This window comes from Cynocephalus volans, chromosome 2 (assembly GCF_027409185.1).
Source record: "Cynocephalus volans isolate mCynVol1 chromosome 2, mCynVol1.pri, whole genome shotgun sequence".
NCBI lineage: Eukaryota > Metazoa > Chordata > Mammalia > Dermoptera > Cynocephalidae > Cynocephalus > Cynocephalus volans.
The window spans coordinates 191,070,634-191,084,892 of NC_084461.1; the positions used below are offsets into that span (position 1 = coordinate 191,070,634).

The 14,259-nt window shown below is 49.4% G+C and overlaps 1 protein-coding gene across 4 annotated transcripts in view; it reads right to left on the minus strand.

The window, feature by feature from the left end:
- RBM19 (RNA binding motif protein 19) overlaps positions 1-14,259 on the minus strand; it is a 155,448-nt gene that overhangs the window by 123,762 nt on the left and 17,427 nt on the right. For all 4 annotated transcript variants that reach the window (XM_063086224.1, XM_063086221.1, XM_063086222.1 and 1 more), the window contains 6 exons: positions 12,652-12,782; positions 11,693-11,814; positions 11,158-11,254; positions 9,991-10,101; positions 6,330-6,530; positions 4,329-4,458 (listed from right to left, as the gene is read on the minus strand). In XM_063086224.1, coding sequence (XP_062942294.1) covers positions 4,329-4,458; positions 6,330-6,530; positions 9,991-10,101; positions 11,158-11,254; positions 11,693-11,814; positions 12,652-12,782 — 792 coding nt within the window. The remainder of the gene's footprint in view (positions 1-4,328; positions 4,459-6,329; positions 6,531-9,990; positions 10,102-11,157; positions 11,255-11,692; positions 11,815-12,651; positions 12,783-14,259) is intronic.

Genomic DNA, 14,259 nt, shown 5'->3' on the forward strand with positions numbered 1-14,259 from the left:
AGGGAGCAGGCCCTCCTGTCCCTGCTCCCTGCAGGGTGGGACGCCTGCTGCAGGCTTCTGAGCAGGCCAGCCAGCGCCACATGTCAAGCCCAGGGGACAGTGTCTCTGCTGGCCACCAAGGCACCAGGTTAGGCCCTGCTGTGGTCCATGCTGTGTCCACAGAGATGTGGAGACAGTCAAGAGCCAACATGACAAAGCCAAAGGTCATTTTAAAAAGATGCTCCTGGCCCCAAGTGGGGAGACAGAGATGAGAAAGAAAAAATAAGGCATTGTGAAACTCAAATAGATGTTTGCCAACAAAATCACCAGGCACCAGAAAAAGAGGGAAGAAAGGAAGCAGGGTTGGGCTGGGGGGTGGGGAGGACTCAAAAGCAAGGTGGGCTGGAGGGGGCTGGGAGATGCAGGGGAAAATGTGCTTCCTTCCATAGTTAGCACAATGAAATCCAGTCACGCATCGCCACATGGGGCTTTATTATAATCAGGCCACAGAATTTACTGCAGCCCCCTCCCCTTCCCAGGCTCTCCAGGCTAAGGCTGACAGCAAAGACTGTTATCAGTTGCAAGCAGCTTTTCAGGACCTCCCCCCGCTCTGAGCCCTTTATCTGGAGGTGAGGGTCTTGGTTGTGGGGAGATAAAACATGCTGCACCCCTCCCTCGAGACTGGTACAGAGAACAGAGGAGTTGTGCAGAAGAAGGGGGGTAAAAAAAAAAAAAAAAAAAAGGCCACTCTCCTCCTGCTCTCCTTCCTTCAGAGCCTGAGAAAAGCCAGGGCTTCAGGCCGAGTCTCCCCAGCCCTGGTCGTCCCCCTGCAACAGTCAGGGATCAGGTGAAGCTTCTGGAACAAAGTGAAAAGGGCGGGGGTGGGGGAGGAGCAGGTGAAAAGGAACAGCACAGGGGACGGGGGAGGGGCTGTATATGGGACAAGAGCAAGAAAAGAGACAAAAAGGGCAAAGGGAGGGCCTTGAGATCAGTTCTGTGGGAATTCACCGCTGACGTAGGACTCAGCAGGGCTTGAAATCAGCACAGACATGCACAACTTCCCGGCCCCAAATCGGGCAGCAGCTGTGCCCCCTGCTCCTACCGCAAAGGCCTCCTTTGTGTGAGTCACAGTCAGGCCCTGGAAACCAGCCCCTCTGGGAGGTAGAGCCTGTCAGGGACTCTCTCAACACTGAAATGAAGGCCTGGGAAAGCAGAGGACACTGGGGGCAGGTGGGCGGGGGAGCACTAACTTCAGAGCCCTGGACGCTGTCTCTGAGACGCCTCCCTCATTGTGCTCCACAGCATTTGTGTACCCAGGGCCCACTTCGGTTATGACTTCTGACATCTCAGCTGTACCCCACCAGCCCGGGAGCTCCTGGGGAAGAGGGTTGTGTCGGGTCCACCTTGGTCACCCCAGCTCAGCGGCAGGCACGAGGGTGGTGCTCGTGGCTGAGTTAAAGACCACCCACACTCACTTGGTGCTGCAGGACTACCAACAGCATGCGTGCAATGGTGACTTGCACTCAGCATCTCACTCCATCCTTGCAAATGCCTTAAGGCTGCTGTGGTTAGCACCCCCATTTTACAGACATAGAAACAAGCCTTGGAAAAGAGGCAGCTTGCCTGGTTATAGAGCTAGGAGGGGGCTGGAAATCGCACGGTGACTTCCCCAGGAGCTCTCAGCCTCACGTTATGAGGAATGTCAAGTGCTCAGCTGGGCCAAGCACGGGGTCAATGCCGCTTTTGCCCTTGGGCTCACTCAGAACACACTTCCTGATTGCTTCTAGGTGCCCGGCACTTTTCTGGGAGCTGAGATGCTGAGCAAGGAGGAAGAAGTACCTGACTTGGGCAGTAGACACTGTAGTGGGGGAGTCAGACAGATCTAAGGAAACAAACCAAGCCATGATGTAATTCCAGGAAGCCACATGTGCTTGAAATAAAATAAAGGGTCACCTTAGGGGGTGGCACGAATGGGAGCTGCTACCACTAGTACTGCAATGGTTGGTGTCACACCAGCCATGACCTAACAACTGAAAACAAATCCTTAAACCTAAACAAGCTCCTGCTGTGTGCCAGAGGATTGGACACAAAGACAAGTGTGACCCAGCCCTACGTTTCAAAGGGACAGAGAGGCATATCTTCAAGCATTTACTCACTCCCCAACACATTTTTATGGAGCTGCCCTGTGCCCAGGGCCTCCTGGGGGCTAAGCACCCAGCAGTGCAGGAAACAGCCCTGCTCCCTGCCCTCCTAGTTTCCAGTCTGGTTGAGATGGATGTGAAAACAAGTAAAACAAACACATAAAGAGAATAAGTATAAATTGTGACAAGTGTCAGAAGAACACAGTGAAGGAGAGCATTACTACAACATGGGGTGTTAAGGGACGCCCCAACCCCTACTGACCTTAACATATGCATTCTGCTTCTGTACAAATCGCTTGCTAAAATAAATGGGGGAATAAACAGAGTAGCATGGCCAACGCCATTTTAGGCGGCTCTGCCATTTTAGCCTGTAAAATCCCTATGGGGAATCCAGGGTGGGGAGGGGCTACAGGGTTAACCACAAAATTAGCTTATGTATCGCTGGCTTGCTTGCATTGGCTAGATTGTGTCAGGCACGAAAAATTCCCGCCTAGCTAAAAATAAAAGCTGCAAGAGGTTTCAACTCGGGGCTGCGCTTCTCGATTGGCCTGCATAGCCCTGGCTGCCAGAAATAAACTCTTTTCCTTTTTCTATCACCCGGTTCTCGTGGGCAAATTTCTTTTACCCGTCGGACATTGGCCGTAACAGTGGAAACGAGCACAGCTGCATGGACGTGGTCAGGGAGGCACCAGGCTTCCCGGGTCTGCCTCCTGCCACTGCCCCAGCAGGCCGCCATGGGTCTGTTCTCAGGGCCCCTCGATCCTGGCCAGTCTTTGTGCTTGAAAGGCGGACTCACTTTGGGCCAAAAAATATTACTCCAGTTCAAATGTAGTAACTGAAGTGAAAACCAAGGTAGCTGATGATCGGGGTGACGGTGAGTTAACAAGCCATGACTATATAAAGAGAATCATTTTGATGGGAGCTTATGCAGGCTTTGAAGGGAATCCTAATCCAAACTGTGGACAAAGCTAACTCACAAACACGGGCTAGTGAGGGGCTGCTGAAAGGTCTGTGCCAACAGTCATTAACCCCAATGACTGGGGATGCTTTCGCATGCTCACGAAGCCAAGGGACTGACGGGTTTTACTTCCCAACTAGAACAAGGCTTCCTGAACAGCAGTTCCCCGATGCCTTGTACCAACCAGGTCATCCTGAAGATCCACAATGAAACAAGGAAATGAGAAATACAGACAAGGTAGGGAGGTTCCTGTACAGTCAAGGCTATTCAATTTAAATAAGATTTTCAATCCTAAATTTGACAATTTCCCCCTCTCTACTTTTTTTTGATGTAAAATATTTTCTTTTTTAAATATGAGAACAATTGAAATGGTAAATGGGGCAACTTATTACCTTTTTTTTCTTTACATCTCATTTTAATAAACAACTGGTAACCCCACTGTGTGTGTGTGTTGTGGGGGGCGGGATGGGGGTATTACTGATTACTGATGAGCAAAATCTTAACATCTGGGTAAAATGACCTCCATAGTCCTTTTCAAAACTTTTCTAAAGGTCTTAGATTCTAAGATGTGGTCACAGTCCCCACACTAAGAGGTTCTCAGCAGGGAGCTGCACCAACCCCTAGGAGGCATCTGGGAATGCGTGGGGGTGCTGAAGGTAGTCACAGTGACTGGGGGCACTAATGACATTCAGCGGGTGGGGTCTGGGGATGCAAAATGTCTTGTGATTTGCACAACAGTCCTAACAAGGAAGAACCATCCTGCCCCAAATGCTGATGATGCCCCCTCGCCCCAATTGCAAAGCATTAACTAGGGAGTGTGAGCCGCCCTGTCTGGCCACCAGTGGCTTTTCTTTCCTGTCTCTGCAGTCACTGGACACCAGAGGGCACCATGCCACTCAAGGACACTTGAGAATAAGTGTCTCCACCAGCCACTCTCCCCTGGAGGCATTCTGGCCCATCTATGTAACAAGAAGGTTGTTTTCACTTGCTCTGTTCTAAATCCTTATGAATAGAATGTAATTTTTCCCCCACAATCTTTAATTGATAAACTAAAAGTTGGTTACCTTATATTGCACCCATAATTTTGACACTATTTTTTGAAGGATGTGCCTATAAAATCTGAGTTGAGACTCACTGGTCACCAGGATGAACAAAGAACTTTAAACCCGAGGCCTAATGAATGGTTTCGTGCTGCCCCCTGCCCTCCTCCCTTCGCTCCCCTGCTGTCCCAGGGCATCCTGATCTCTTACCAGTTTCTGGCTCTGCCTTGTCCTTTTCCACAGGTTCCACTGGCGAGTCTCGGGGCTCTTTCTTCTGTGGGGCAGCGCTGGAGAAGACGCCAATTGGAGCCCACTCCAGATACAGGGGGACATGGTGGAACTGCAGAGACGGGGGTGATGGCCCTGTGTCCTCATCATAGCACACAGCTGGGAAGAGACTCAGTCCCATTCACAGATGAAGAGCCTGAGGGTCAGAGAGGACAGCGACCCACGCAGGGAACAGAGCCAGAAAGAAGAGCACAGCCCAGAACCCTAGGTGCTGCCTACTCCGAGAACAACACTCAGGTCCCCTTGACGCATCTTGGGTGCAGGGGAAAGGCTCAAGTATCTATTGCCCCTGGACACATGATGGCTACAAGCCCCCTCTGTGTTCTCCCTAATCAGAGTATGGAACAGGGAGCAGGACAAGGGGAAGCAGAGTCGCTGGTAAAGTGCAGCTCTCTAGGAGGAAGTGTAGTATGCCAGGAAGAGAACATGCTTTCTTTTCCACCATATGCATACCGTCATAGGCAATGCAAGTACACGTCTGTGTGTGCACAGATAGTTTTTAAACAAGGATAAGCAAGATGCTGATAATAGCTGCCTCAGTGGTACGGAGCTGGGGAGCTGCAGGACAAGCGTGGGAGGAAGACTTGTCCACGTGTCCTTTCTGAATCTTTCCAAATTCCATACAAGCCTTACAAATGAATTACATTCAGGAAAAAAACACATGTTGGGGAGTGAGACGACAGGAGTTCTGACAGTTGCTTGTATGACTTTCCAGCTGTGTGGCCCTGGGTCTCAGTTGAGGCTCTCCGGGCCTCGGTTTTCACATGTGCGAATTGAAGACAGCAATGGTATTGTTGGGAGGAGTTAGTGAAATAGCCACGGTCAAAACAAGCAGGAGGTCTCGCCTCGTCGCTGCCCTTGACCTGCTGCTCACACATAGGGAGAGACTTCTGCTGACAGGCATGTCCTCCCCAAGCAGGGGAAGGAGGAAAGGATGGTGCCCACATTCCAGGGGGTGCTCATGTCTCAGTCGTGGGGCCCCACCTAGGTAACTGCTCTGTGGGTCAGGCACAGGCCGACTTCCTGAGAGCTTTGTAGGTACAGAGCTCCAAGCTGGGGATGATTATGGGGCTGGAGCAGCAGAGGATGAGAATTCATTTTCCCACCTGCAAAATGGGGACATAAACAGCTTCCTCTAAGGATCACTGGGGGGACCAAGGTCTGCAAAGCACTGAAGTGCCTGGTAAACAGAAACTACTTGTGGTGGGTTGAATGGTGGCCCCCCAAAGATATGGCCATCTCTGGATACCCCAGAACTTGTGAATGTGACCTTCCATTGGAAAAAAAGGGTTTCTGCAAATGTCATTAATTGAAAGATTTTGAGATGATATTATCCTTGTGGGCCCTAAATCCGATGACAAGGGTCTTTATAAGGGAAATATGGAGGAAGACTTGAGACAAAGAAGAGACTGCCACATGAAGATGAAGGCAGAAAGTGGAGTGATGCAGCCATAAGCCAAGGGATGCTTGGAGACACCATAAGCCAGAAGAGACAAAGAACAGCTTTCTGGGGCCTTCAGAGAGAGCATGGTCCTACTGACACCTTGATTTCACACTTCTGGCCTCCAGAACTGTGAAAATAAACTCCTATTATTGTAAGCCACCCAGTTTTTGGTAATTTGTTACAGCAGCCACAGGAAATAAATACACTGCTGTTTCCTTTGTTTTTTTAACAAGGAACTAAGGCGTGCTTTCTGGAGGATGGTTTAGAGCTTCCCTTTCCCATTCTTCCCATCCAGAGATGTTCTCAGGGGTGGGGATGGTAGTACGGATAATATCCAGAACTGTGATAGAGATGGGTGGTTTTTGGACTGAGCTCCCACATGCCAGGGCTATACTAAGACTGTCAATACCCCAGCTCACTGCATCCTCTCCCTTGAAACAGCTCTCGGTCCTTCTCCAGCTCATCTCTGGCAGCCCTACCTTGGAATAGGCCAGGTTTCTGAAGGCCTTGCGGGCCTCCAGTGGTTCCAGGAACTCCACGATGGCAGTGATGCCGCCCTCAGGCAGCAGCACGCGGCCCAGGCTGCCAAAACGGCTGAAGATCTCCTGCAGCTCAGCTGCCAGGGTGCCTGCTGGGAGGTTCTTCACCAGAATCACTGTCTTGCTTCGCTCTGCTGCAGCCTGCAGGGAGATGAATACAGGTAGGATGGCACGAGGGAGGGTCCCAGCCCTTGATAGCTGTATTGATCTGTGGTAGCCGCCAGGCAAGGTACCCCATTGGGACCCGGGAGGACCTACCCTCTCTGGAATGCCACTCACTCCATGGCTGAGAGGCAGCTCTGTGGAACGGTTGAGGCCCGGGAACTGGACCCTTGGGCCAATTCCCACCGCCTCCACTTCTTAACTGTGGCAGATTCTGACAGTGTCAGCCAGAGCCCCCAGCTGCACCTCCCCAGTCTCCCAATGCCAGGATCTGCATCTCAGTGCTGGGGGCTTCTACCTGGAACTGCAGATTGCCCACTGCCATGTGCAGCAGGTGGGAAGTGCTAAGGAATTAACATCCCCTGAGAGCAGCCCAAGGCTCTCAGAAGTTGGTACTTCCCTTGTCCTTGGGCGGGCAATTCTGAGGTGTGAGCTTTGCAGACATCCGCCTAGATAAAAAAGCTCCCATCGCCTACTGGGGTGGCACAGCCGGGACCCATCTCCTCCCCTTCCCCTTCCCCCTTTCTCACCAGTGCTTTCTGCACTGCCCGAAAAAAGACCTGCCCTTGAATCCTGTCTGAGAGTCTGCTTTTAGGAGAACCCAAGCTAAGATGCTAGACATGTGGCCTGGAGAAATGTACGTAACTGTCGCTCAGCTCCACCATGTACAGCAAAGATGCAGCACCTATTTCATAGGATCGCTCCAGGAAGAGATTTCATGGAACAGGTTAGTAAAAGTGCATATAGTACGAGTATTTTGTAAATGTTAGCAATTACTTCATCAAAAAAGAATGTTGGAAAGTTATGAAGAAAACCAACAAAGCACAGTGGAAAAAATCCTGGCATATGGCATATCTGGGCATGAGTCTCAGCTCAGCCACTAATCTGACCTGGCACCTTGGGTCAAATGCTTTCCCTCTCTGGGCCTCAGTTTTTCTCATCTGCAAAATGGGCTAACAGTAACACCCATCCTGTAGAGGCCTCACATGGTTACTATAAGGACTGAGCAAGGTAAGGAGGTGAAAGTGGTGCAGGTGAAAAGGGCTGGGCACCAGCAGGTGTCTTAGGTGCCACTCAGGCTATACAGTGTAATGTTAGGGGCAGGAATTTGAGGCCAGGAGGCTCTACCACGATGAGCTGTGTGACCCAGAACAAGTGACTTCACCTCTCTGAGTCTGTGGTCCCTTCTGTTCAGGGGGAGCACAGCAGTGCTGCTTTCACAGGGCTGTTACATCAGTGGGATGAGCTAATAAAACAAACTCAGGACAGTTCTCAGGTAAGTCTTAATAAGTGTCAGTTATTAGTATATTTATTTATCCATCTATCCACCCTTCCTTCTTTCCATCCAATCATTCACCCACCACCGTTCCACCACCCTTCCATCATCCACCCATCCTATCTATCCTTCCATCCTACTCATCCAATTTGAGCTGAAAATTTAAGGCCTGGTAAAGCTGTCAAAAGAGCTGTCGTGGGAGTCAGAAGCCCTGAGTTTCAGTCTAGGCTCCTGTCACATGCCATTTGCCTTTGTAAATCACTTCCTCCACTCACTGAGCCTCAGTTTCCCAGTCTGCAAAACGAAGGGGTGGATGTCATGTGGTCTCATAGGGCCCTCTAAGCCTTAAGCCTCCAGAAGTCTAAGAGTTACTCCCTGGTGGGGAATAAGCATGTGGAGGTGCTGAACTCTCCCCTGCCAGGTTCGAGAGGGATCTAATTTCCCAAACAGACTATATCAAACTCAAAAGCTTCTGCACAGCAAAGGAAACAATCAACAGAGCGAAAAGACAACCTACAGAATGGGAGAAAATACTTGCAAACTATGCATCTGACAAGGGATTAATATCCAGAATATACAAGGAACTCAAACAACTTAATAGTAAAAAAACAAATAATTCAATTAAAAAATGGGCAAAGGAGCTAATAGACATTTCTAAAAAGAAGATATGCAAATGGCCAATAGCTCGTCACTGTTGAAAGAATGCTTATCACCAATCATCAGAGAAATGCAAATCAAAACCACATTAAGATATCACTTCATGGGCCGGCCTGTGGCTCACTCGGGAGAGTGTGGTGCTGATAACATCAAGGCCCCGGGTTCGGATCCCATATAGGGATGGCCGGTTAGCTCAATGGGTGAGCGTGGTGCTAACAACACCAAATCAAGGGTTAAGATCCCCTTACTGGTCATCTTTTTAAAAAAAAAAAGAAAAAAAAAGATATCACTTCAACCCAGTTATACTGGCTATTATCAAAAAGACAGGGAATAACAAATGCTGGCGAGGATGTGGAGAAAGGAGAACTCTCCTACACTGTTGGTGGGACTGTAAATTGGTGCAGACATTATGGAAAACAGTATGGAGTTCCCTTAAACAACTAAGACAGAACTACTATGACTCAGCAATCCCACTGCTGGGTGTGTACCCAAAGGAATGGAAATCACCACGTTGAAGGGACACCTGCATCCCCACATTCATCACAGTTCTATTTCCAAATAGCCGAGATATGGAACCAATCTAAATGTCCATCAACATGGAACCAATCTAAATGTCCATCAACAGACAACTGGATAAGGAAATTGTGGTATATTTACACAATGGAATACTACTCAGCCATAAAAAAAAAAAAAAGAAATTCTGCCATTTGCAGCAACACGGATGAGCTTAGAGAAAATTACATTAAGTGAAATAAGCCAGGCACAAAGAGAAATAGCGAATATTTTCACTCATAAGAAGAGGAGACAGAAAGAAAGAAAGAAAATAATAAGTTGGACTTTTACAAGCAGAGTAGAACTGTGGTTACTAGAGATGGGGAATAGGGAGGGGGAATAGTGAGAGGCTGATTAATGGACACAAAAAAGCTAGACAGGAAAAATAAGTTCTATTGGTGTATAGTCGAGCTAGGCATCTATAATTTATAATAATGTACTGCATGTTATCAAATGACTAGAAGAGGAGATCAAATGCCCCCATCACAAAGAAATGATTAAATTTTGTAATGATGCACATGCTAATTACCTTGATTTGATCATCACACATTGTATACATGTATTGATATTCAATTCTATACCCCACAAATATATATATAATCAATACATTTCAATTTTTAAAAAGTCCTTAGATAACAGGTGCTCTAGGGAGATACTGGGTGGGGGAGCAGGATGTGGTGGCCCCCTCTGATCTCTGCGGACAAATTGTGGGTTACAAGGTGGCCCTCTCATACATGGCTCCTGAGAGACAGAATCCAGGTCAGATAGGCCACTTGTCTGAGCCCATAAGGCATTTCTTACTTTCTGTGCAGACAATTGAAAAATTTGTAATACTCCGTAGAAGGCCAGATCCTCACACCCACCAGTATCTCCCTGGGAAACGTGTTCCCAGCTCTTTGGTGGCTGCTGGTGGGAGCAGCTGAAAGACTCTCTGAGCGGGCAGCAGGTACCCACCTGGCTGAAAGCATCCAGACTGACCCCGTTGTCAATGAGGAAGCGCCGCACTTCTTGGACAAGCTGGGTTTCTCCCAAGGCCACACGCACGGCCACACTGCCCTTGGTCTCCTGGGGGAGAGAGGAAAGGAAGAGGCCCCGTCAGCTGTCAGACAGGTGATGAGTTTGCCCTCCTGTCACCCAAAAGACCAAGAGGAAGGCTTGGATGGGATGGCCTCTGGCTTCCGTGTCTCTCACAGTGAATCTGGGACCCCTGATCCCCTTCCCCTCCACTCTGGTCATCTGAGTTCTCTTTGCTGCTCCTCCCATACTTGCTGACCTTGGCCTTGCCGGCTCCAACCCTGCACTCCCTCCCTCGTTCCGTTCAGTTCACTGACCAGCCCATCCTTGCGGTCACAACCTAACCCCACCTGGTTTCACTGTTCCTCACAGCTACTGCGTCCACCACAGGGCACCCTGTTAATGTATCAGTTTCTTCCTCCACTGGGAGGTGCTAGGAGAGCTTCCCAGAGCCCAGAGAGTGCAGGTGGGGTGTGAGCAGCTACAGCCTCTCCCTGCCTGCTCAGGTGCAGAGCTGCACTGCCCGATGCAGTGGCGACGAGCCACACAGAGCCATGAGCACCGGCAACGCAGCACGCCCAAACTGACCAGTGCTCCACGTGTACACACTGGATTTAGCGAGGAAAAAAGAAGGCAAACTATCTTGTCATTTCTTTAATATTGTGCATATGTGGAAATGATAATATTTTGGATATACTGAGTTAAACAAAATATATTATTAAAATTCATCTTGCCTGCTTCTTTTTGCTTTTTCAAAATGTGGCCACTAGGGCATTTACCATTACATAAGTGGCTTGTATTCTATTCCTAACGAGCAGAGCGACCTCGAGTGTCGAAAACAAGGGCCGATGACATGAAGAGGGGCTTATGGGCAAAACCAGCAGACAGCCTTCGTCGACTGGCTGAACACACACTCCCAGGTTCTGCCAAAGATGGACTCAGCTGCTAACTGGGGACACGTGCACTTTAAAAGAAGGTATGTGGATACAAAGCATACAGAGCTCTTTATATAAAATATATTTTGTATTTTATACAAAAGCAGTGTGTGTGTATGTATGTATATGTGTGTATGTATATATTACGTGTATATACAGGTCCCTCACTCACGTGGTCAAACACTTGACTCTTGGTGGCATTGTACTTCTGTGCGATGGCATCAGCCACGGCATTCGGCCCCATGAACAGCGTGTTCCAGTTGTGAGAGCTGAGAGGTAGAGGCAGAACAGGGAGTTCACACTGTGGCTGAATGAGGGAAACTCTTTTTCAGATGCAAAACCTGTAAGAAATGGGCTCACAGGCCTGTTTTTCTAACTGCCCCCCATGTTCCCTGTCGTGGGCTAAGTACATAGGGCCTGAAGACAACCAGAGATAATGACAGGAGCCATCCCTATCAGTTCAAGTATTCATGCTATACCAGGCACGAAGCACTTTGTACACAGTGATTCATTTAACCCTTATAACACCGCAGAAGTAAGCCCCTGCTATTTTTCTCCCCATGTTACAGATGAGGAAACTGAGGCTCAGCAAAGTCACAGACTAAACCCATCACAGGGAGTGAGTGAACCCAGGTAGCTCAGGGCTGGGATGAGGGCAGCAAAGGCTTGGGACTGGGGCTCACAGGCGGTTAATGGGTAACACACACCTGGAGCTGTTGGCTTTGTCCTTGGCCTCTTTCTTCTTTTTATAAGATGATGATCCCGGGGCTTCAGGGTCCTCACTGGCTTCCTTCTTGATGGTGGATGGTAGCACGTGGAGCATCCTGCCCTGGAGGGGACGAGAGGAAGTCAATAAACAAGAGCCTTGCCCTCCTGCAGGCAGCAGCAGGTGTTTCTATGTCCTGCCCAAGAGTGTTGGCCTCTGCCAGGAGGAAGCTGGACCCAGTGCTGAAACCTTGACTGGAGGACAGGGACATCAGAGAAAATGACTATGGGGTCACTCTCAAGCCACCTGCCACAAGGACCTGACACTGTGATGGTGCCATATGACACAGCCATGCAAAGGAAACTTCTATTAGTTTATGAGGAACACCTGCAGCATTCCCACATCCCTTCAAGCCGCGCCCACCTGCCCCTGCATAGGTGGGTGAGATGTGAGCTCCATGCAGGTGGAGCCAGGTCTGGCCTGGCGACTACAAGGAGATCAGTAAATCATGAACGAACTAATGAAAACAGGCAAAAGGGAGATGGAATGGCCTGGGTTCGAGGCTGAGTGTTAAGTACATGACTTTTTGATGCTGGAAAAAAGAGAAGAGTTTCTTACACTCTGCTGTGGCCATTTTAATATGCCCATGTCAAAATTCCTTTCTTGCTTATTTCACTCCCATGGTGATATTTCTGGAGATGGAGAGCATATTTATTCATTTAACAAATGTTTTCTGAGTGCCTACTACATGCCAGGCACTGTTCTAGGTGCCATATATCAGTGAACGGAACAAACCAGACCCCTGCCCTTATCTCATGGAACTTCTCACCTTCTAGTGGCTTATGTAAGATGGCAGTTTGGGCCATGGTGTGTTCTTTGACCCAAAATGTGGACACACATGTACACACCCCCACACATCCACTCACAGCCTTCCCCTGGGCAGACCCTGAGGAATCTTACCTGGAACACCTGCCCGTCCACTTCTGCGCAGGCCTGCACAGCGTGCTCGGGGAACATGAAGGTGGCAAAGGCAAAGCCCTTGGGTTTCTTGGTTAGGCTGTCGATGGGGTAGTGGAGTTCAGATAGGGGACCTGAGGACAGGAGGAATGTCAGTATCCTGTGGGCCGGGGCCGGGCCTGGGCCTGAGATCTGGCTGAGAAAGGTGCTGGGCATTAATCAGATGATGGGTGTTGTTTTTTGTTTTCATTTTTGTTTTTAGTGGCTGGCCAATACAGGGATCTGAACCCTTGACCTTGGTGTTGTAACACCACTCTCTAATCAACTGACCTAACTGGCCAGCCCCAAAGATGGGTTTTAACTGGCAAAAGCATCGACCTGCTGCTGTGGGGCAGCGACGGGTGCTCTGCCCAAGGGAAGAACGTGGTGAGTGCCAGCCATGAGACCACCACAAAGGTCAAGGGTATCATTTCACAGTCTGTCATGTGTCTATCCTAAGAGGAAAGATGCCTGGCTAGGTTCTGGCTCCACCACCTACTATGTGTGTGGCCTGCCTTGGGCAAGTCACTTAGCTTCCATGTGCCTTGGTCTTCTCATCTGTAAAATGGCATAATAAGAGTACCGAGCTCAGAGCATGACTGTGAGGGCTAACACGTGTAGTGCACTGAGAAGTGCCTGCTACAGTCAGTGCCATGTAAGCGTCTGCCCTAATATTACTGTCTTACTCAAATTAAAGCACATCCTTTCTCATTGGTTTCCACTCTGAACACCAGGATGAGCTCATGGCTCCTCTCTGTATCTTTGTCTTCCCAAATGGATACTTGCAGTCTACTGACAAACGCTCTCCTGTCGAGCTAAGCCCTGCTGTGTAAGGCAGAGCCCCAGCCTGTGTGGAAGGATCCAGCGAGCTGGACAGCAGTGGACATAGGTGTGGAGGTTACACCAATTTGCCCAATGGCAGGTCCCACTCAGGGCTGCCTCACCCCATAACTGGGCCTATAACAGCTGTTCAACCAACTTCTCTCATCCTGCACTGCCCACAGCCAGCCTCTGAATAGATGTGGGGAGACACTCTGGGGGTCTCAAAAGCCTCAAGACCTTGGCCCCCATTCTGAACACTACCTTTCTTAACCCCACAAACTGTAACCCCACAAACACAGCCTTGTGTGACCAAGTTCTTGACCTGAGAAACAGCAGCAGCAGCAGTAGTGATAACCCTCACTATAGAATCTATGAGGACGCTCAGTTCGGATAGGAAGGCTTCAGATAGCAAAGAGTGCTGACAGTGAGGAACGCTGTAGAGGTATTCCAAATGCTGAGCAACAAGAGCTGGCACAGCAAGGAAGAGCTCAGAAAAATGTGTGCAGATGTGTCAGTTCTGAGTTTAGAGAGCACGAGTTCAGAGAACAAAGCATGACTGCAGCGCTATCTTCTCCTGTCCACTCTGCTATTCCCTGCATACATCACGCCACTCAATCCTTGCAGCAGCTCAGGGACCGTGGGTCCCATGTTACAGATGAGGACACTGAGACTAGAGAGGTGGAATCATGTGCCCAAGGTCAAGGACTAACAGAAAGCCAACTGGGACTTGACCTCACATCATCTGAGCTG